Source organism: Chlorocebus sabaeus, chromosome 15 (genome assembly GCF_047675955.1).
Source record: "Chlorocebus sabaeus isolate Y175 chromosome 15, mChlSab1.0.hap1, whole genome shotgun sequence".
Lineage (NCBI taxonomy): Eukaryota > Metazoa > Chordata > Mammalia > Primates > Cercopithecidae > Chlorocebus > Chlorocebus sabaeus.
In genome coordinates this window covers 607,094-631,057 of record NC_132918.1, presented here as the reverse complement: position 1 = coordinate 631,057, position 23,964 = coordinate 607,094, and the positions used below count along the sequence as shown (strand labels likewise).

Below are 23,964 nucleotides of genomic sequence, written 5' to 3'. Positions count from 1 at the left end.
CCTCCCATCAGATCAGTGGTGGCGTTAGATTCTTAGAGGAGCACGAACCTACTGTGAACTACACATGGAAGGGATCTGGGTTGCGTGCTCCATATGAGAATCTGGTGGCTGATGATCTGTCACTGTCGCCATCACCCCCAGATGGGACTATCTAATTGCTGGAAAACAAGCTCCCACGGATTCTACATTATGGTGAGTTGTATAATTATTTCATTGTATATTACAATGTAATAATAATAGAAATAGAGTGCACAATAAATGTAATGCACTTGAATCGTCCCAAAACCATTCTCCCTCCACCCTGATCCATGGAAGAATTGTCTTCTATGAAATTGGTCCCTGGTGCCAAAAAGGGTGGGGAAAGTCGCCTTACAATTCAATAATGGGAAGACAAATCCCTTAATAAAAATGCGCGATAGACACTTCGCCAATGAAGTATACAAATGACAAAAATGTAAATAAAAAGCAATACAATATCATTATTTGTCGGTGAAATTAGAATTAAAACCACAGTTAGATACCACTACAAAACCACTAGAATGGTTAAAATTTAAAAGGCTGACAACAAAAACACTGGCCAGGATGCAGAGCCAATGGAATGCCCATAGGTTGCTGGTGGGAATGCAGTATGTCACAACCATGGTAGGAAACAAGTACACAGACAGCCCCTGCTGCATCCAGAACAAGTCCCTTGTTGTTTATTTTATGCATTTTTTAAGGTTGGAATGTTTCTGCCCGCTCCTCACAATTTTCGTATACTGAAATCCTAACCCCCAAGATGATAGCATTAAGATGTGTGGATTTCTATTAATGTGCTCATAAAATAGGCCCAGGGGAAGTTGTTCACTCCTCCATTATATGAGCACAGCGAGAAGGTGCTGTCTATGAGTCAGTAAATGGGCCCTCCCCAGACATCAAATCTGTTGCTGCCTTGATCTGAAACTTCCCAGGCTTCAGAGCCGCAAGAAATAAATTTCTGTTGCTTAGAAGTTACCCAGTCTATGATATTTTGTTATAGCAGCCTGGACAGACTAATACAGTATCCATTGCCCTCACGCTCCCTGACAGCCCCCATCTCCCACCACTCCTCACCCACAAGATTGGTCTCTGCAGAAACTGAGGTTGTTCCCAGCACTGCCTTTTTTTTTAAAAAAAAAGACAAACCAACCAACAAACAAAACATGCGATTCAGTTTACTTCCCAAATCCCTTCTCCTCACTTTTCAGCCAATCCAAATTCTACATTTCTTGTAGGGTTCAACCAAAGGAACTCCCCCTGTCATCCCAGCCCATTCTGATTTTGCTCCCCTCTGAAATCTTCTGACACCTCCTATCTGTGCCACACTTGCAGGACCACAATAAAGAACCTGCACGTGGGTATCAAAGGGCAGCCACATTTTGTACCCTTATTATCCTTGCATAGTGCCTAGAAAAGGGCAGGCAACTCCAGCTTTGTATGACCTTTAAGTCTGTGTGTGAATGTGTGAACCTTCATACCTGTTGTTCTGCCTCAGGTTGTGTGATGGGCTGTGCATTATCTTCACCAGAAAATTCAGCATCATCTTCCTCCTCTGCAAGTGGCGCCAACCAAGTCCAGTCATGCCTGATGCCCGAGGTCTTTGGCACAGAGGTTAGTATACCAAGCTCCTCCTGGGTCTCTGAGCCCCTTTTCATCTCTGTGACCAGGGGAATGATATCTTTGCTTTGTGCAGCACAGCCTCCTGTCACCTCTTTTTGCTTTGGTAACTTTTGCTTCCTGCACCACTTGTGACAGAAATGCTCAAGAGTGTGTCTCACAAAACAAAAAGCCCGGCGGAATCGATCCAGTGCTAACTGGACTTTAGTTTTCCTGGCCTCTCCTTCTAAGTTTCCATTTCTTTCCTCATTGCTAAAGGAATTGAGCAGTAAGGCAATGAAGAGGTTGAGCACCTGGGAATGGGGTGGGTAGCAAGAAGAAAGAAAAGTTTAGCAAAGTCCACTTTCCCTACATATAAAGAACATGGATGAGTAGACCCTCACCAAGGTAAAGCAGAATGGGATAACCATATGGCAAAATTAAGAGTGTACGTTTCTTGAGGAACAGCTGGATAGTGAGCTTTGATTTTTCCTGGAATTTCCCACAAGGAGATGAATCTGATATTCAAGCCCAATGTACAGTCCTTTCTTATTTGCATATTTGTGAGATGATGTACTTTACAGTTTCTTTAGGTCCTGTTGCCCTAACCTTAGTAATGTATGAGGCCAAGCCAACGGGGTTGGACCAAATATGCAACTCTTCTGTTGAACCACATATCACTTCAAATTCATGTTATCCCAATAGCTTCCTACCTGGGTTCTTTGCTCATAATTACACACCCTCTAATTCATCGTCTTTACCTCCTCAAATTCCTTTGTTTGTGGCTCTCTTCAACTCAGCAATAGACAGCCTTTGGAGAGAAGTGCCCGGTGGGTGTGAATGGGTCTAGTCACAGTTCCTCAGCTGCACTGTGAGAATTCCCATCTCTGGATCTTTGCTTAAGCTCTCCTCTATCTGTCTAAGTTCTCCTTATCTTGTAAGTGGTCTTTTCAAGTTCTGTAATCTTCCACAAATCCTTTCTCAGTGCTCTCCTCCCACTCCCACTGGTGATGCCCTGTTCTTCTGAGCTTTTGTATGTATCACTTACTGTCTAGGTACACCATTTATTAGGTACTTAGGATAAAGCTATCATGTGTAGAGAGTTAATTATATTGCGCTATAGCCCCAACTTGATCCTGAAGATCTTGTGCAGTAAGGCAATGAAGTGCACTTAATTAGCCTCCTCATAAATATCTATGCTTCCAGTTGCAAGTAACACACTCAAGCCAGCTTATACAACAAAAAACTGTGCATAACAAGAAGTTTGAAAATAGAACAGGGGGCCAATTATGACACGAATACAGGTTTGTTCTCTCTTTTTACTCTATCTGCCTCAGTATTGGCTTTGTTTTAGGCTGGCTCTTCTCATGGTTGCATAATGCTTGCAGGTTTGGTTCAAGCCCCTCTGGCTAGGCACCGTTACCTCATTGAAGTTAGGGGGACAGGACCTAAAGAAACTGCACAAAGTATACCGTCTCTCAATTTGTGCAAACAGGAGAGGATTGCACAGCAGTCCTGGATGTCAGATCCAAATTCCTATGGGCAATTCCACCACAGTTCCAAGCTCATGATCTGGCTTTTCCAGGGGTCACAGTCATTAAAAAGTCCAGAGGAAGTAAAAGCGTCATTTTTTTAAACATATATCTCTTAAGAACAAAAGATTGTTCCCAAGTTTCTCCAGTGGACATCTCTTTACATCCTATTGACCATATGAACTCACAAACTCCTACTTCAGCCAATCACTGGGGAAGAGAATACTATTGTCTTAGAAGAATCATCCGGAATAAAATAAATTTTGGGGCATCAGTCAAATGAGTAGTATGTGTCAAATAGGTTTTTTTCATGCTTATCATACTTTTTTCAAACAAAATTTGAATGAATATTTCAAATATTTATTTGGCATTATATTGAGAATAATAATTTTTACTAGTAAAGTTTTGCAAATGAAGTAATGCATTTGAGAGGCATGTAGGGTCTTTTATTTTTTTGAAAAAAATCTAAGAAACATACCACAAGTTTTCCTATCACCGTGATCAATATGAAGACAATAACACACAATGATGACGATGCATTCGCTTCCTGCATACATTCCCACATATTTTCGATCCATTCCCCGCAGAGGATGCGGAACACCACTAGGAAGGAGTGCCAGAAATCCCCCATGTGCCAGTGCCGTAAACATGAGACTGTCGGGCCTGTCGGGTTACAGAGTTTTGTACTCTTTTGAGAATTGAAGCTATGGCCAAAAAGCTGCATGCCAACTACTGAGAAAATAAAGATCACAATGACCAGGACCACAGTCAGGCTTCCAAGGGCTCCGACAGAGTTGCCGATTATCTTAATTAGTGTGTTCAAAGTTGGCCAGGATTTGGCTAACTTGAAGACCCTGAGCTGTAGAAAAAGATAACAAACAAAAATGGAAGAAAAGTCAGTTAAGGGCAAATTCCATCTGTTCATCTATAAAGCAAATGACACATACCCAAACTTATGACATCCAAAACTCTTCTCAAAGTTAAATCCATCCTGAACATAGCCATCTACTCTCTGTCATAATCTAATGCTCACCTGTATCTACTTTCTTATTTGAAAATGGAAATATTGGCTGGACACAGTGGCTCACACCGGTAATCCCAGCACTTTGGGAGGCCAAGGCGGGTGGATCACAAGGTCAGTAGATTGAGACCATCCTGGCCAACATGGTGAAATCTCATCTCTACTAAAATATGAAAAAATTAGCCGGACATGATGGCGCATGCCTGTAGTCCCAGCTACTCGGGAGGCTGAGGCAGGGGAATCGCTTGAACCTGGGAGTCAGAGGTTGCAGTGAGCCAAGATTGTACCGTTGCATTCTAGCCTGGAGACTGAGCAAGACTCCATCACACACACACACACACACATACACACACACACACACACACACGGAAATATTTTGTCTCAGTTTTTTAATCATAAGAACTTTAGGATCAGCATGGTGACTGAGCTACATAATTGTTATATAAAATGAATGTTTTGGAATTCTATATAATATACCAAGTGTCAGCAAACTCTGGTCTGAGAGCCAAATCCAGTCCATTGCCTATTTTTGTATGACCTCAGAGACAGGAATACTTTTCCACATTTAAATGATTGAAAAATGATCAGGCCAGGCACAGTGGCTCACACCTACAATCCCAGCACTTTGGAAGGTTGAGGTGGGTGATCACTTGAGCACCAGAGAGTTCAAGAACAGCCTGGGCAACATGGTGAAACACCATGTCTACAAAAAATACAAAAATTAGCCAGGCGTGGTGGCGTACATCTGTAGTCCCAGCTACTCAGGAGGCTGAGGAGGGAGGATGGCTTGAGCCTGGGAGGCAGAAGTTGCAGTGAGCTGAGATCACGCCACTGCACTACAGCCGGGGCGACAGAGCCAAACTCTGTCTCAAAAAAGAAAATGACAATAATCAAAAGGATATTTCATGATGCATTAAAATCATGTGAAGTTCAAGTTTCAGTATCCATAAAGTTTATTGGAACATAGCCATGCTCATTGGTTTTTGAAAGTCTATGGCTTCTTTTATGCTACAATGGCAAAGCGTAATGGTTGCAACACAGACCACATAGCCTGTAAGGCTGAAAACATTTACCATCTGGCCCTTTACAGAGAAAGTTTGCTAACTTCTGCATTATATAATTCAGGCCACGAGTTTGAATCTAAGCCTCATAAGAATGATTACAGTAATATGACATTTGTAGTCAGGAGAGAAAAGGCAACCAGCTATTCAAGACTTGTATACTTTTTCCAAAGATAAATTTTATCCTATATCTTCATAGACTTTATAGGAAACATTAGAGAAAACATAACAACTTGTTTTATAGGTTGTTTCTTATATTAACTTTTGATGTAAACTGACGGTTTTACTCCAAAGTACAATTTTGTTAAGCACATCCCCTATTTGGGGATGGAAATATTGTAGGTCAGTAAGGCTTCTGCTTGAAGAGGACTGTCATTGTCTGCTCAAAGGGGAGCTAGGAGCATCCCAGGAAGAAACTGTGGTTCCATTCGCATACAGAGACAATGCCACAGACTTCCGTACATTAGAGCCTGGCTGTAATAAGCCTAAACAATGATAAAGCAAACGCAATTTTGCTTACCTGAGTGCTAATAAAACATTAGTAGAAACGCTTAATAACACTTGACTTTGAGCAGTGTAACCTCTTACTATATCCCAAGTATAAAAAATATAAAATGTACACTTAGGTAACTGAATTAAGTATCTTACTCTATAGGCTTAGAAATCCTGTCTAAAAAAGAAAAGGTAAATATCTTTGAAAGGGGACAAAATCCCACCTTGGAGGTTTTCTAGTTTCCCCTCTCAGATTGGATTTATCTGTAGTCCTCTGTCTATACCTTTCCTGGACTCTGTCACACTGTACTGTGCACGTAGCCCAGTCTTGTATCACTCCTGTGCTGCAAACTTCTGAAAGACAGTGATTTCCTCATCTTTGTTCCTTCCCTCATGTCAGTTTGTATTAGGCACTCTGTAAAGGTTTCCAGAATGCTTCCAAACTGCACAGAGGGCAAAGACTACAGAACACGAATGTGGCACTGGCAGCAGTGGGAAGGAAACTTGTGAGATAGCACCTGCCATCAGCTCCTCTACATTCCTCCCATGCATTCTACAGTCTTCACCCACCCTCGGTGAGCCCAATATGACCGGAGAGATAGGAATATTTTCCCTTATTTATTTATTACCTCAGAGCTCCATGGGAAAAAAGAGTGTTGGAAGGGTTGTGCACAGAGCAAGGAGCAGAGTCCCCACGCTGGGAGACACAATTTTGTACCCAGTTGCCTAAAGGGTCATCTCTGGCAGGAAGGGGCTGAGGGTATAAGGGTTCAGTTAAGCGAAGACCCCCAGGGACTTGCAAGGCTATCAAAGATCTGTGCAGGAAGAGGAGTGCAGTTTTGGTTCTGGGGTTAAAGTAAGATAAATTAAAGTTTAGTCCAAGATAACCATTGAATTCTCTCAAGGCTTGTTTTTCCACTTAGTCGGCTACGTTTATGCAGTAAAATAAGAAAGTGCCTTACCACTCTGAAGGAACGCAAGAATGGCCAGCTTCTCTTTTGAAATACACCGTTCATTACATCTGCAAAACTCAGAAGAGCAACAATGCTGTCAAAAATGTTCCAGCCTCGGCGAAAGTAGTGGTAGGGATCGAGAGCAATGACTTTTAGGCACATTTCTGCTATAAAAATGCTAGTGAAAACCTAGAGTGGGACAAAGAAGAATGAGAGAAGGAAGCTGCAGGGACACACTTTTAAGAATGGCCCAAGGGAAGTACAGAGGTTACAAAGAAATGAAAAGTATTCTCATGATTGATACACTGTACCCTAAAGTCCATGCAATAGAAACATTTACTGTTGTAGCATGAACCTCACTGTGACTTTGCTCCTCTCTCCATCCCTCTCCATGGTGCCCAGAGCAATGTAACCAAGCTCAAAGACACCAGAATGGAAAATGAATATTACTTCTCGTTCTGTTGAAGATAAAGCAAAGTGGTATTACTGGTAGATGGCAGGGTGACAGAAAGTGTCAGGCAATTTCTCCTATGAATTCTCTTTAGAATACCAATTAAAACAATTAAAATAGGGAGAGAAGGAATGTATACAATAACCCTGAAAACTAAGGGTAACTATCCCCCATAAACTAGAATCCAGGAGGGGTTCACCTGACCATCTAATTTCAACACCTTGATCAAAAAAATTAAAAATAAAAACAAAAAAGGGGCACAGATCATAGAATTAGAAAACACTTCCAGGGACAAAAAAACTGTCTTTGAGCAACTCAATATATGGGATAAGCTTTAGATTGGTTATGGTTACAGTTGGAAGAAGAATTAGTGATTTAGAATACAATCCTAAAAACTCATTCAGAATGCAGGGCTCACACTTCCAGAACAAAATATCAAAGAATAAAAAGGAGAGGCAGGAATTACAAAAAGTACTGAATTTTGTATTTTCCATGGGCAAAACAGTTTTGTCTTTGTCTTCAATAATCAGATAAATAAGGCTTAAGAAATTTGTAAAAATGTTGAATGTAGTAGCCAATTAAAAACTAAATCTGTCTTCCATATCTTTGCAAAAAATAAAGCAAATCATTTCTTCACAGCAAATAGCACAGTCTTATCACATACAAACACAAATAAATAGAAATGAAAAAAGCAAGAATATAAAAATAATAAGGTAATATTCAAAGGATTAAAGTCTTTACAAAGATTTTTATAAAACTGTCTACTACAATTCTGGGGGAACTTATAAATGACTAAATTCGATTATTAAAAATAATGGATAATCTGTTTTTATAAATGATTCAATGATTTACTATCTATTTTTTAAAATGCCTAAAATAAAATGGCACAAGTTAAAGACAAAAGGATAGCAAAGATAAATCCAGGGTAGAAAAATAAAAAATAAATCAAGAGTTACAAAGAAAATTCAAGTTTATTTTCATATTCCCCCTTTAAATACTGCTATCTACTCCTGCTCAATGCCACCACCAGTATCTAAAAGCATTCAGTGATGCCTGTCCTAGATAATTGTGTAGTCATCCCCACCTCTTTTGACTCACTCCTCCTCCTTGTATCTTCTTTAGGCTTTAGGCATCAAGCTCTACAGCATCCCCAGATACCTTGGGACCATCAGTTTTGTCAATTCAATCCAATTTTTCTTTATGTCTTCTTGGCATTCAGTATATCCCTCCGATTAGAGCAATCTCTATCCTAGAGAGTTAATTTTCTAGTCCTGTCCTGCAGAACTCCACAGAGTGACTTAATCCTGGCCCATATATTAGAGGAGGGAAGTTTTGATATGTTCCTTGGAACTCAGGAGTCCAAGGCTTCTCACCACCACTACTACCATGGGAGCGATACATAGTGTGGCTGCCATTTTGGTATTGTATATCCAGGGAGTAGGCACATGGAATGGAAACACAAGCTATGTATATGGTTCTACATATTTCCTGCCAGCTTTTAGGAGCTAGGGTGCAGCTGCTGCTTGTGTAGTTGAAAAACAACAACGTCCCTGTGGTCCTGTGGCTCCTCCTGCTCTGGAGGAGATGAAGAAGAATGTCAATCACTCAGTTTCCAACTGCAAAATGTAGCTTCACCTCCACACTCAGGATGTCTAGTCAGTGGGAAATCTGAGATGGGGGTATTTCTCGTTTTCTAAATTTGGACCAGCAGATGAAAACAATCCCCTTTGCAGTTGGAAAGCCCGGTCCATGGAGATGACTCTGGATTTTTGAGTATTCTCTAGAACGTATTCAGTAGCTCCATTCCACCAGGAGGTGCTGAAAGGTGGAGTCTGCTGACCATACCCCTGTGGACACAGCTTTCTGCCTTCAACTGAAACAAGTTCAGCTCATTTCTGGGATGCCTCAGCAGAGGATTGCTGAATACATGGCCAGGAGACCCTGATCTGTTACCAGGAACTATGTGTTAGGTTTGTCAAGCAGCATGGAATCTAGTGTAACCCGTTCACACCCACAAGGCATTTATTCCCAAAGGCAGCATGGAGAAAGGAATTTATGTGTTATGTGCAGACTGCCTGTGAGGAGAACCACCCTGGTTTCATACTACAGTTCCACTGTATCGCTGCTCCTTGTGGAGGGATGTGGGACTGAGGATGACAGGACCTGCCTCTAGTTCCACACTGTCGTAAACTTGATGCATAAAAGTGCTCTGTGAATGAACTGATTCAATAATTCAATAGGTGCAGTGGGTTTTTGTTTTTTGTTTTTTTGTTTTTTGTTTTTTTTTTTTGAGATGGAATCTCGCTCTGTCACCCAGGCTGGAGTGCAGTGGCACAATCTCGGCTCACTGCAAGATCCGCCTCCCGGGTTCATGCCATTTTCCTGCCTCAGCCTCCCGAGTAGTTGGGACTACAGGTGCCCACCACCACGCCCGGCTAATTTTTTGTATTTTTAGTAGAGACGGGGTTTCACCATGTTAGCCAGGATGGTCTCGATCTCCTGACCTCATGATCCGCCCGCCTCAGCCTCCCAAAGTGCTGGGATAACAGGTGTGAGCCACTGTGCCTGGCCGCAGTGGGTTCTTAACAATGTAAAACAATTTTTTTAAAGACATGTAAAAAGACATCACAAACAAAAAATATACCAAAAAAGGAGAAAAAAACTAAATAAAAATACATACATACACACATGCTTACATACTGCTTGGAAATATTCTGCAGTGCTAAAAATGATCATCTTTGTCAGTAGGTACATGGGACATGAGTTTATTCTATTTCCCTTATTTATATTTTTCTTTATTTTTAAAAAATAAAACAGCATTTATTATTTTTTAAATTAGAAAAATAAAACAAAAGTTTAAGAAGAAAAGGCTAGATACTCTGGTAAGGTTTTTAGCTCATTAACCCATCAGCTAATTAGGGTAGATCATCTGGTGGGCAATTACTTATTGTTTCTGATATTCGAGGGACTAACTTTTCTTTGAGAAAAATGCCCTCCACAAGAACCATAAACTGAAGTGAACAGTCCTTGAAAAGTCTGCTCCCCTTAGTCTTCCCAATTTAACTGAGACTAGATCTATCCAATGAGAAACATATTGAAGCAGGCTCAAGTCTGGAAATTCACCACGCCTCACCCTGACCACCCCCGAAACAACCCCTCCCAGAAAAGTGAACCTCCCACAGCTGCCAGGCCCTGATCCATCTTTCCAGGGAGAATAACACCTAGTAATGGTAGTTACATTATTTTGTCACAAATGATGGCATATGCATATCACTGGGACCACAGCAGTCATTACCATGGTTCTCTGGATATGGTTAACATTTTCTTGATTATCTCAGAGAGCTGACCTTTTCGGATGTCTGCTTGCATCTGGCTTACCACTGAATGACTAAAGAGATACCTGAACATACCAGAGGGCCAACTCAGGACACACGGACAATTTCTGAAACGAACTGGGTAAAAGTAAAACCGTAACAGCCATCTTTTCCCTCTACTCCACTGAAGGGGACCAAAAACCTAGGTTAGGTTAGGTCATTCACAAAATGTTTAGACTTTGAAGAGTTATACTTTAAAGTTTGGAATTTGTTTTTTATTTTTAAAAAGCATAATGTTACCAAATTCCCTGTATTCAACATCTTCTCAAAACTGGCCTCCATCTTGTGATGCTCCATGGCCAAGAAGACAGTGTTGATGATGATGCAGATGGTGATGGCCAGCTCAGTAAATGGGTCAGTCATCACAGTTCTCAGGACCTTCTTAATGCACAGCCATGGGGGGCAGCAGTTCCACACGAGGTATTTGGATGCCAGGTTTTCCCCGCAAGGGAGACAAGGCTCTTGTGATTTTTCTTGTTCTGGAGGAGAGTGAGCGAGAGGTTGAGGAGTTAGCTCTGAAGCAATCCAGATGCCCTTTGCCTGAGTGCATTCCTTCCTCCCTCTTCCCCAGGGCCTCCTGATACATGATCAGTTGTGAAAGACTTTGATTTGTGTAGCCAGAAAGGTTTTTCCACCAATCATAGTGCAGAAGAGACAACATTCCACATACAACTAGCATGCGGCACAGTCAAGTCCATCAAATATTTACACTCTTACTGAGCATCCAGGAACTGGGCTTTGCTGTTAGATATATAGATGTGGAAGTCAACATTGGTTGGCTGTGAATCCAAGAGAGAGATAGATACAGGCCCAAGTTATATCCACTCAAGACAGACCATAAGGTCAGCTGTAACAGAGGCAAAAGGGGCAACCAGGGCTCAAGGGAAGGGGCATCTGTAAGCACCGAAACAGTAAAAGGGGCTCTATCCACTAGTTGAGTTCAGACCACCCCTGATTTCCCTGACACCACTGATTTCCCTGGCACCACTGATTTCCCTGGCACCACTGCAGGGACACATGCAGGGCAAAGGAGATGATGCAGTAGGCTTAAAAGTGAGGGACTTGATTCTGCTCCTGAACACCAACCTCTGGGGTGGGGTCCTGTTACCTGCTGTTAATCTGGTCCGTCAGATGGTTCCAGCCTATCTACACAGGTCTTCTATTGCCCATGTGGGGTTTCTGACTCTAACTTCAATAACAACTGCCACCTCCTGGAGACTCCAAGGTCTTCTGTTCTTTGACTGACTATTGTTGTCACTTGGATCTCTTGTGACTCCCTGGCCTGGTTGTGAGGCCCTGTTTACGCATTTGGTCTGAAGTCCTATCCCAAGTCTAGCCAGCTTCACCACTATCCAAGTGCCAGTTTAGAGTGGGCCCTCAAGAAAGGTCTGTTTCTTGTGAGTCACTTTGTTTACTTGCTCCAAAGGAGCAAAGAAAGTCACTCTTTGCAGGACAGTAGAGTGGGTTGGTTCCAAAACAGCCTCCTTTGCAGAGGGCTTCTAGGGGATTGGGAAGAAGAAGAATGGAAGGACATCATTGAAGTAGGCTTTCCCTTGGATTGGAAGGTAGAACTTACCCTTCATGGTGATGGTGAGGATGCTGACAGCACTCAGTGCTCTCTGCCTTTGGAGAGGATCTCTATGCTCATCAAAGTGATCCAGTGATAGATTCTGGGACAGTCGTTTGGTTTGCTCTAGGAGCTGTGGCTGTAAGAGAAGGCATGGCATACCTTCTAAAGACTGGGGTTGCCTCTCCTCAAAACTTAACTACTTTGTTCCAATGCTACATATAACAAAAGTGCTCAACATTTTCTATAGGTCTACTCACCTTGTTTTACAGCATGCCAAATATTCAGTTTTCTTATTTCATTTTTAACAGATAAGAGAAAGCTGGTTTGATCATTCATATTTCCTATGCATGCACATTTCTAGGGTCCTATCTACAGAGATTTTACTTTCTCTGTGTTTTATTCACTTCCAACAAAGAGCAAACAAAATTTTACAAAAACTAGTAAGCAATGGTTCAGGGTATGAAAGCAATATAGAATCCAATTTGAAAACAATGTTTAAAGGGGCAGAAGTGAGGTATAAATTTAGAAAGGTGGACTGGAGCCAGATTGTGAAGTGCTGGCTCCAGTTGTGAAGTGAACAACTGCCTACACTGATTTTTAAAACGATCAGTAACTAAAAAGAACAATCCCACTAAATATCACAAAATCTATATCCCAAACCTCAAGCACACTCTCAAGCTGTGCCCAAGGGCTAGCTGACTGTCTCACATCCACCTCCATTCTAAAGTTACTGGAATTAAAGAATGCAAACCTCCAGCTTTCCAGAAAATTTGGGTTTTCCTAATGGCTTATTTTCCAAGGGTTCTGACTGACCAGGGCCCCAGAGGGAACTATCCTTTTGCGATAAGTCAATCTAGACAGTCTTTCTATGAGCTCTCTCCCTATTACTACAGCAGAGAACTGATCATAGCAGCGGATGGGATCCTTCTACCTACTTCTGCAAAGGCCCCACGATTCCTTTTCCCCACCACATTATCAGGCATACATACCCACCTTCTACCTACTGCATCTCCCTCTATCTCAGGAAAGTGGCTCTTGCCATCTTTACCTATATCTTTAGCGTCTTCCTCTCTTCTGACTTTTCTCCGGACAATTAAAATATGTCTGAACATCTCCCACCTTAATGATAAGAATAACTTTCTCTGCAGCCCATCCCTCCCCACCGCCCCCCAACCGCCCCTGCCAGCTTCATTTCTGCACATCACGCTGCCTAATCAACATCCCTGCTTGGAGGTTCCATAAGCATCTCGAAATTGGCACATTCAAAACTGAACGAGCTATCTTTCCACTCCCAAAATGTGTACCTTTCCTGTCTCCATAAATTACCCTCCATCAAGTTAGCTAATCATGTCAGAAACCAGGCCTTATCCCCACACTGTCCATCAACTCAACTGCTAAATTTCATCTTCTGCAGATCATGGTCGTCTGTTAATTGCTCTTCATCCTCACTTCCCTAACCTTGGTTTAAGCCACAGGTACCTCTTATTTGGTTACCGCAACAACCTCTTAACTGGTTGCCTCCAGTCTTGCCCTCCTCCAATCCCCTGTCTTCAGTGCATCCAAGATTTCATAAATCCAGTCATATCTCTTTCTTATATAAACCTTTCAATGCTCTTTACCCCTTGCCCTCTTTGCAAAGGGTAAACTCTTTTGTGATCCCCCAACTGATCACTATAGCCTCGTGCCACCCACCCTCCCCCAGCCTCATCACACATGTGCACACATGAGCACGCATGCGCACACACACGCACTTGCAAATTTTCTAATGGGTCATGTTCTCCTGCTTGCCTTCGCTTCTAGGCTTTTGCACATTCTGTTCTCTCTGCAGGTAATGCTTTCTTTTTCCTTTTGCTGGTGAATTCATCCTTTCAACTGACACATCCAGTCAACATCCCTGCATCTTCTGGGGACCCTTTTCTTATCTACTGCTTTTCCCCCAGGCCCCATGAATTCTGGATGCTCTTGGTTTTCCCACCCATATGTCCTTACTTGAGGACTTTCTCTGATGACTCAAATCCCCTCTTCTTTAGTGCACAGCAAGTAGGAAATTAGAGGGAAATTATTGTCTTCAGTCTTCAGCAATCTTTAATCTATGATGGACAAAAGTTGGTATATATACCAACACATATATATACACACACACACACACACATATATATATACACAGTCTGATGCCCTTACTTCAAAAGGATTAAACTCCAACTACCTGGCTTCAGTGGCAACTGGCTTGATAATGCATCTTCACTGGTTACCTTCCATTCCATATAGCGTTTCTTCCCTCCTTTCCCAGTGCTTCCTAGAATCACTTCCCAAATAATCTACTTGCACTGTAACGTCTTTGGGTTTGCTTCCAAGGGAGCCCACACCGACACATAGTTCCTCCTCTGTTCTCCCACAGTGATCAGCACATCAGTCATCACATTGACTCGTAACTGCCTTCTTATCAGTATGTCTTCATCATTAGCCGTACACTCTGTGGAGTATAAATCATGTATCCCTAGTAGCTATCCCAGTGCCAAGAAGATAGTAAACACTGTAAACACCCTAAATTGATGTTTACAAATAAATGGATAATTGAAAAGACACATAGATGCATGAAAGTATGTGCAAATGGATGAATGAATAAATGAGTAAATGAATAAATGAATTATTTCAATGTGATTGGCAATTAGACCTGTCCCCGGGACAGCACTATGGTATCACTAATGCCCTGGATAAGACTTACCTTTTTTGGGGAATCTTCATCAGAATCTGACCCTGGAGGCTGGCCTTTCCCAGACTCTCTCAAAAAGAAGGACTTCCTTTTCTTATTACCAAAGAGCTTTCTCTTTTGGGGGGTAAAATATGATGTTTCGAGGGAAGTAAGTGAACTTCTGTCAATTCCCATGGCAACCAGAGCCTTCAAATTGAACAAAAGCAATTAAAGAATAGATTACACCTCCTCATGAAACATTGCAAATGACCCCGACCTTAGAGTGGTGAAAATCTATCTTCTGGTAGCTCTGTATCATTTAAATTGCTCATCATCTATCTGGACTATGCTAGCTCTGTTATTATTTATCTGGGGAAACATGTCCTGTTTTTGCACAGAAATTGCAGCCACCAAAAGCAGCATTGACTCTTTCATATCTCTGTGTCACTGCCCCTTACCACAGTGTCCAGTATGTTCTAGGCACTCAATAAATACTCATGCCTGATAATGCAGACGTTAAGTACTTATGACGGGCATCCTTCTGACAAATCTTAGAGAGGATCGGTACAAGTATAAAACATGGTCCCTGTCCTGGAAATCCTAGACTTGAGCTGGAAGAATCTAAAGATTCCACAGAAACTATTCGAATGGCCTATAAATATGACAAGGATTTCAAACAGGGAGAGGTGATCATTGTTCTAGAGTCCACTTCAAGCAAAGACCCCGAACACAAACATCTCCAGATTTCCACAAGAAAGCCTGGAGCACAGCCTGGATTTACATAAACTTATGTAGTATCATCTAGTCAGTAATTTGGGGCATGTCTTAGAAGGCTTAGGCTTCAGAAGGTCAAAAAGCATCAAGGCCAAGAGTTCCCCGTTTTCAAGGGCCTGGTGCCTGGACAGTTTTGTGAAAGATAGCTGCACAGTCATTCTGCAAGGGACTTATATTCTCAGAAAAGCACCAGGAGAGAAAGCGCTGAGACCAGGCCAAGGGTGGCAGCCTTGAGTCTCAGGTCACATTGCCTCTGGGGACCCCTTCCCCTCCCCAAACCAGATCCTACTGTCTGAGCCCATGTTCCTACCTCCTTTTCCTCCTTTAACAGCTGCTGGGCTTCCTGAAACATCTTTTCCTTGGCCTCTATCTCTGCAGCTACATTCTTGTTCTGCTCCTCATACGCCATGGTAACAACAGCCAGGGTTAAGTTAATCAGGTAGAAGGAGCCCAGGAAAATGACCACAATGAAGAAGAAGACTGAGTAGAGTCCAGCAGTACGCAGCGTCTGCAAAGGACAGAGCATGTTCTTGCATCTCAAACCTTCTTCCACAGGAGGGTGACCATCACCTCAAGCAAGGACCACACAGTAGCAGACAATTGGTCTTCCCCAGCACTGGTGGGCTCAGTTGACCACAGAATCATCCATAGCTTCCCTAATATCCCAGGGATTCGAGATGCCCTGCCTCTCAGTGGGGAGATACTATCTACACCTTCACATGGAAGTTTCAGTGACTTTACTATCTATAACTCTCTCAAGAGTATCTGCATTTTTAAAATAAAAGTGGCAAGAGACAGAGTGCTAGTGGCAAAACTTCAGGCAGCAGGGAATCTGGAGGGGGCTAATATTTCTAGGAAGAGGAGGGGTTTTTTGGAGTCTTCTTCCAAATATTGCATTTAAATTTTTCTTGAAGTTTCTTTTCTTTCTTTTCTTTTCTTTTCTTTTTTTTTTTCTTTTTTTTTGAGACGGAATTGCACTCTATCACCCAGGCTGGAGTACAGTAGTATGATCTCGGCTCACTGCGACCTCCACCTCCTAGGTTCGAGTGATTCTCCTGCCTCAGCTTTCTGAATAGCGGGGATTACAGGCACTTGCCACCATGCCCTGCTAATTTTTGCATTTTTAGTAGAGATGAGGTTTCACCATATTGGCCAAGTTGGTCTCGAACTCCTGACCTCAAGCCTCAACTTCCCAAAGTGCTGGGATTACAGGCATTGAGTCAGTGTGCCCGGCCAATTTTCTTGAAGTTTCTAACAGAATTAGTAAGGCAGAATTTAACAGTACGACTGTTAAATATGAGACAGATGATAAAAGTGGGGGATGAATGGTAGTTATAAATAAATGGTAGATAAACAGATAAGTGATAGATAGAGGGGGAAGGAAAAGGATGGAGGGAGAGAGGAAAAAGAGAGACTATAAATAGATAACCTGTTGATAAAGCTTTTCCCAGGAGTCTTGGGTCATGAGCCGGAACATGGCAAGAAAAGACCAGCCAAAGTTGTCAAAATTCGTATAATTATAGTCAGGATTAATTTTGGTGTGGTTACATTCATATTGTTTGGAACAGGAACTAGATATTGGAAAGAAACAGAGAAATAATTATATATGCCACAACCAAGCTTCCCTTTCCTTCCAACAACACTGGTTTTTCTGATGGGCTCACACCAGGAGCCCTAGAGGCAGTATTTGTAAAGTGGCCATTGCCCTGTCTGACAAGACACTTTTGCTAATGAACTGATTAATAAATTCATGTAAGATAGTTTTTCATTGAAAAATTGGGTACAGTGACACGTGAACAATGAACAGTAAAAAAGCACATACAATGAATATTAAGTCTTCCTCTCTTCCCTGTCTCCTGATCCCACTTCCTAGAGGCAATAGTTAACAGGTACTTTTGTAAATTTCCAGAAGTTTGCTATGACTGTACAGCACATCTATATCTATACACAACTTTTATAATATACAAAAATGGAAACATGCTTTGCACACTCTCCTGCACCTTGCTTTTTTTAGTGGAACAATATAGTTTACAGCTCTTTTCATATCACCATACAGGGAGATATCTCTTTTCATGTCTATAGTTCTATGATTTAACCGCTCTGCTAATGATGAATATTTAGGTTTCAGTAATTGACAGTCCTTCACTCTTACAAACATTTGGGCAATGAATATCTTTGAACATAGGTCTTTTTCCATATTACCAAAACACACATTATTGAGTGTATCTATAAGATGTACTAAGGGTATATATTTCTTAGTTTTTTTATGAATAGTATTTTAATCAAAGTAACATATGCACGTGGCTTAAAAATTACATGCACCAAAAAGCTTATAAAGAAATCAATTGTATCATTTTTTAACTGTCATTTATATACCCCAAATTCAACCACTGTTAACTCTTCTACCTCTGTATGTCTAAATAGTGCTTACACTGATATTTGATTTATCAACTGTAGTTCGTGTTGATTAACTTATTGCTATGGTAGACACTTTTTCTTGGCTTTTTCATGTTGCTTTTTCATGTTTTACTCCCTCATTCTTCTGGAGCACCTCTCAATTAGCTTCTTAAGAAGATTGTGTAATCTTTGCATATATGAATATATATTTATTCCATTTTCACAATCAATTGGTAGTTTGGCCAGAAATAGATTCTGAGTTGCAAATTTTTCCTTAGCAATATGAAAGCACTGCTCAGCTATTATCCTGTGTTGCTATTAAAAATTCTTGGCCGGGCGCGGTGGCTCAAGCCTGTAATCCCAGCACTTTGGGAGGCCGAGACGGGCGGATCACGAGGTCAGGAGATCGAGACCATCCTGGCTAACACGGTGAAACCCCGTCTCTACTAAAAAAAAATACAAAAAAAAAAAAAAAAAAAACTAGCTGGGCGAGGTGTTGGGCGCCTGTAGTCCCAGCTACTCGGGAGGCTGAGGCAGGAGAATGGCATAAACCTGGGAGGCGGAGTTTGCAGTGAGCTGAGATCTGGCCACTGCAGTCCAGCCCGGGCTACAGAGCGAGACTCCGTCTCAAAAAAAAAAAAAAAAAAAAAAGAAAGAAAAAAAAAGAATTCTTACTCCAGTTTGATTTTTGTTCCGTTGTGGGTGACCTTCTTTTGCCCTTTAGTTTTAAAATCTTTCCAGAAAGTTCTGAAATGCCATGATAATGTCCTCGGCATAATCCTTTCTCATTCACTGTGTTGGGTACTTTCTGGGGCACTGAGGGACTTGCATCTTTAGTCCCAGGTAAATTCTCTGCATCATTTCTTCACTAATTTCCTCCCTTTAGTTTAATCAGTGCTCTAGTTCTAGAATTCCTACTTAGTCAAAAATTGGAACTTTTGGATTGACATTTACTCTCAGATTTTCTGTTCTCTGTCTTTTTCCTACTTTGGAGGCTATTTTGTCAACTTCATCTTTTAGTTCTAATGTTGATTTTTGTGTAATAATGTTTAATTTCTAGTAAGTTTCTTGTCTTTTTGTTTTTGTTTTTTCACAACAAGCTGCTTTTTGTTTTATGTATGTATTATCTCTTTTAATTTCACCAAGGACACTATTCAAAGTTTTCAGAGCCCTTTCTGGTTCCCTTGTTTTGTTCATGACCACATTTTCTATGGCTTTATCTTGGCCTCCTTTTTACCCAAGATTTTTTTCAGATGCCTGGTGAGCCTGAGCTGTTCGTGTGTTTTAATTAGAGGACCTGACAAGCTGATTGGAATTTGCCTGGTGGGCAGAGTGGGACTTTGTGAGTGGTAAGTTTTGCTTTAGGGTGACTGAGGAGGAGGGCATCCATTGCGCCCTCTTTCTCATCAGACCTGGAGGAAATTCTGTGAAGTCCCAGTGCCCTCTAACTTCTAGAAGTCTGTTGAGGATGGACCTATCATATTTAATCTCCCTCATTTCTTGGTCACCATTCAAAATATAAGCCTGTTTTGTTCAATCTGCTCCTCCCTGGGGGCACCTTCTCATCAACTTATACAGGTGATTCAGCCTCTCTGCCAGCATCCCTATCTCAGCTAATGACATTATCACTCACTCACGAAGATATGAAAAACATTTGTAACAGTTTTCTCTCCTTTGTGCTTCCCGCCACTCTCTTACACATGGCTTTATACACACAAATACACACCAACACCCCCTCTTCAATCTCCACAATTTTTTCTATTTATTTATTTTTACCTACTATTTTAGGTTCTGGGGTACATGTGCAGGTGGGTTATATAGGTAAACTCATGTCACAGGGGTTTGTTGTACAGATTATTTCATCACCCAGGTACTAAGCCTAACACCCAACAGTCATCTTTTCCTGCTCTTCTTGCTGCTCCTACCCTTCATCCTCAAGTAGGCCGCAGTAGCTGTTGTTCTTCTCTATGTCCATGAGTTCTCATCATTTAACTCCCACTTACAAGTGAGAACATGCAGTATTTGGTTTTCTGTTTCCTGCTTTAGTTTGCTAAGGCTAATGGCCTCTAACTTCATCCATGTTCCAGCAAAAGACATAATCTCACGCTTTTTTATGGCTGCATAGTATTCCATGGTGTATGTGTACCACATTTTCTTTATCCAGTTTGTCACTGATGGACATTCAGGTTGCTTCCATGTCTTTGCTATTGTGAACAGTGCTGCAATGAACATGCACGTGTATGTGTCTTTACAGTAGAATGATTTATATTCCTCTGGGTACCTACCCAGTAATGTGATTGCTGGGATGAATCCAGCAACAGTAGTTCTGTTTTAGGTCTTTGAGGAATTGCCACACTGCTTTCCACAATGGTTGAACTAATTTATACTTCTACTACCAGTGTATGTGTTCCCTTTTCTCCACAACATTGCCATCATCTGTTATTTTTTGACTTTCTAATGATAGCCATTCTGACTGGTGTGAAATAGTATCTTATTGTGGTTTTGATTTGCATTTGTCTAATGGTGAGTGATGTTGAGCTTTTTTTCATATGCTTATTGGCTGCATGTAAGTCTTCTTAAAAAAAAAAATGGTCTATTCATGTCCTTTGCCCACTTTTCAATGGCGTTGTTTTCTTATTGTAAATTTGTTTAAGTTCCTTACAGATGCTGAATATCAGACCTTTAACAGATGCATAGTTTGCAAATATTTTCTCCCATTCTGTAGGTTGTCTGTTTACTCTGTTAATAGTTCTTTGTTTTTGTTTTTCTGTGCAGAAGCTCTTAAGTTTAGTTAGATCCCATTTGTCAAATTTTGGTTTCGTTCTGATTGCTTTTGGCATCTTCATCATGAAATCTTTGCCCATTTCTATATCCAGAATGGTATTGCCTAGGTTGTCTTCCAGAGTTTTTATAGTTTGGGGATTTACATTTAAGTCTTTAATCCATCTTGAGTTGATTTTTGTATATGGTGTAAGAAAGGAGTCCGGTTTCAATCTCATATAGCTAGCCAGTTATTCCAGCACCGTTTATTGAATAGGGTGTTTTCCCCATTGCCTGTTTTGTCAGTTTTGTTCAAGATCAGGTGGTTGTAGGTGTGCAGCCTTATTTCTGGGCTCTCTATTCTGTACATTGATGTATGTGACTGTTTTTGTATCAGTACCATGCTGTTTTGGTTACTGTAGCCCTGTTGTATATTTTGAAATTGGGAAATGTGATGCTTCCAGCTTTGTACTTTTTACGTAGGATTGCCTTGGGTATTTGGGCTCTTTCTTGATTCCATATAAATTTTAAAATAGCATTTTTAAAATTCTGTCAAGAATGTCATTGGTAATTTGATAGGAATAGCATTGAATCTGTAAATTGCTTTAGGCAGTATGCCCATTTTAATGATATTGATTCTTCCTATCCATGAGCATGAGATGTTTTTCCATTTGTTTGTGTCATTTTTAATTTCTTTGAGCAGTGTTTAGCAATTCTCATTGTAGAGATCTTTCACCTCCCTGTTGGCTGTATTCCTATGTATTTTATTCTTTTGTCACAATCATGAATAGGATTGCATTCCTGATTTGGCTCTCGGCTTGGCTATTGGTATACAGGAATGTTAGTGGTTTTTGTACATTGATTTTGTATCTTGAAACTTTGCTAGAGTTGTTTATCAGCTGAAGGAGCTTTTGAGCTGAGACTATGGGGTTTTCTGGATATAGAGTCATGTTACCTGCAAATAGGGATAGTTTGACTTCTTCTTTTCCTATTTGGATGTCCTTTATTTTCCTTTTCTTCCTGATTGCTCTGTCCAGGACTCCCAATACTATGTTGAGTAGGAGTAGTGAGACAGGGTATCCTGTCTTGTACTACTTTTCAAGGAGAATGCTTCCAGCTTTTCCCCATTCAGTATGATGTTGGCTGTGGGTTTGTCATAGATGGCTCTTATTATTTTGAGGTACGTTCCTTCAATATCTAGTGTTTTGAGAGTTTTGAACATGAAGGGATGTTGTATTTATCAAAAGCCTTTTCTGCAACTATTGAAATAATCATGTGTTTTTTGACTTTAGTTCTGATGAATCACATTTATTGATTTGCGTATGTTGAAATAACCATGCATCCCAAGGATGAAGCCTACTTGATTGTAGTGGATTAGCTTTTTAATGTGCTGCTGGATTAGGTCTGCAAGTATTTTGTTGAGGATTTTTGCATCAATGTTCATCAAGGATATTGACCTAAAGTTTTCTTTTTTTGTTGTGCCTCTGTCAAGTTTTGGTATCAGGACGATGCTGGTCTCATTGAATGATTTGGGGAGGAGTCCCTGCTCCTCAATTTTTGGAATAGTTTCTGTAGGAATGGTACCTGCTCTTCTTTCTACATCTAGTAGAATTCAGCTATGGATCCATTTGGTCTTGGGAGTTTTTTGGTTGGTAGGCTATTTACTATAGATTCAGTTTTGGAGCTTGTTATTGGTCTCTTCAGGGAATCAGTTTCTTCCTGGTTCATTCTTGGCAGGGTATTTGTGTCCAGGTATTCTTAGTTTGTGTGCTTAGAGGTGTCTGTAGTAGTTTTTGATGGTTATTTTTATTTATGTGGGGTCAGTGGTAACATCCCCTTTGTCATTTCTAATTGTGTTTATTTGGATTTCCTTATTTTTTGTCTTCTGCTAGCTTTGCTCTTGCTTATCTAACTCTTTCCATTGTGATATGACATTGTTAAGTTATTTCTAAGTTTTTGATGTGGGCATTTAGTGCTATGAATTTTCTCTTAACACTGCCTCAGCTGTGTCCCAGAGATTCTGGCATATTGTATCTTTGTTCTCATTAGTTCCAAAAAACTTCTTGATTTCTGCTTTAATTTGATTATTTACTCAAAAGTCATTCAGAGGCATGTTGTTTAATTTCCATGTAATTGCATGGTTTTGAGTGATTTTTTTAAGTCTTTTCTTCTATTTTTATTGTGCTGTGGTCTGAGAGTGTGTTTGGTATGATTTTGGTTCTTTTGCATTTGCTGAGGCTTGTTTTATGTTCCATTATGTGGTCAGTTTTAGAATATGTGCCATGTGGTGATGAGAAGAATGTATATTCTGTTGTTTTGGGGTGGAGAGTTCTGTAGAGGTCCAACAGGTTCATTTGGTCCAATGTCGAATTCAGGTCCTGAATATCTTTGTTAATTTTCTGCCCCAGTGATCTGTCTAATACTGTCAGTGCTGTGTTGAAGTCTCCCACTATTCTCGTGTGGGAGTCTAAGTCTCTTTGTAGGTCTCTAAGAACTTGCCTTATGAATCTAGGTGCTCCTGTCTTGGGTGCATATACCTTTTGATTAGTTAGGTCTTCTTGTTGAATTGAACCTTTTACCATTTTGTAATGCCCTTCTTTATCTATTTTTTTATCTTTGTTGGTTTAAAGTCTGTTTTGTCTGAAATTAAGATTGCAACTCCTGCTTTTTATCTGATTTCCATTTGCTTGGTATATTTTCCTCCATTTCTTTTATTTTGAGCCTATGGGTGTCATTACATGTAAGATGAGTCTTTTGAAGACAGCATACCATTGGGTCTTGCTTTTTTATCCAGCTTTCCACTTTGTGCCTTTCAAGTGGGGCATTTAGCCCATTTCCTTACTCTTTCTACCACAGTCTTGTAATTGGCTTCCTCATCTATTCTATGCATCCATTCTCGGCACAGAAGCCATGGTGGCATTTAAAATATGTCTAATCTGCCCAGGTCATCTGCCTGCCCTAAAACCTTTCCATGTCTCCTGCTTCCTTTGTGATCAAGACCAAAATCGTTGGCACTGATGAGCTATCAGGTCCTTCATGGTTGGCCCTTGTCTCTGTTCCTGCCTGCTCTCTTGCCTGTCTGCCCAAAAAGCTGCTGGGTTTCTTATCATTCCCTACATGCTCTTGTGCTCTAAGACCTTATGCTCACCTTTGCTGTGCCTACTGTCTGGAATTGTTCACTCTTTCTCTTTATCTACTGGAACCTCATACTTAGACTTCAGATCTGAGTTGTAGTCACTATGAATTAGTCAGCAGGGGAGGAAGCAGTGACCG

The 23,964-nt window shown here is 40.9% G+C and overlaps 1 protein-coding gene across 3 annotated transcripts in view; it reads right to left on the bottom strand.

Moving 5' to 3' along the window:
* The window catches only part of SCN11A (sodium voltage-gated channel alpha subunit 11), a 210,005-nt gene that overhangs the window by 57,754 nt on the left and 128,287 nt on the right, over positions 1 to 23,964 (bottom strand). For all 3 annotated transcript variants that reach the window (XM_037988429.2, XM_007971729.3, XM_037988430.2), the window contains 8 exons: positions 16,964 to 17,105; positions 15,845 to 16,042; positions 14,794 to 14,967; positions 12,075 to 12,204; positions 10,739 to 10,977; positions 6,683 to 6,862; positions 3,625 to 4,005; positions 1,497 to 1,928 (listed from right to left, as the gene is read on the bottom strand). In XM_037988429.2, the coding sequence (XP_037844357.1) occupies positions 1,497 to 1,928; positions 3,625 to 4,005; positions 6,683 to 6,862; positions 10,739 to 10,977; positions 12,075 to 12,204; positions 14,794 to 14,967; positions 15,845 to 16,042; positions 16,964 to 17,105 (1,876 nt within the window). The remainder of the gene's footprint in view (positions 1 to 1,496; positions 1,929 to 3,624; positions 4,006 to 6,682; positions 6,863 to 10,738; positions 10,978 to 12,074; positions 12,205 to 14,793; positions 14,968 to 15,844; positions 16,043 to 16,963; positions 17,106 to 23,964) is intronic.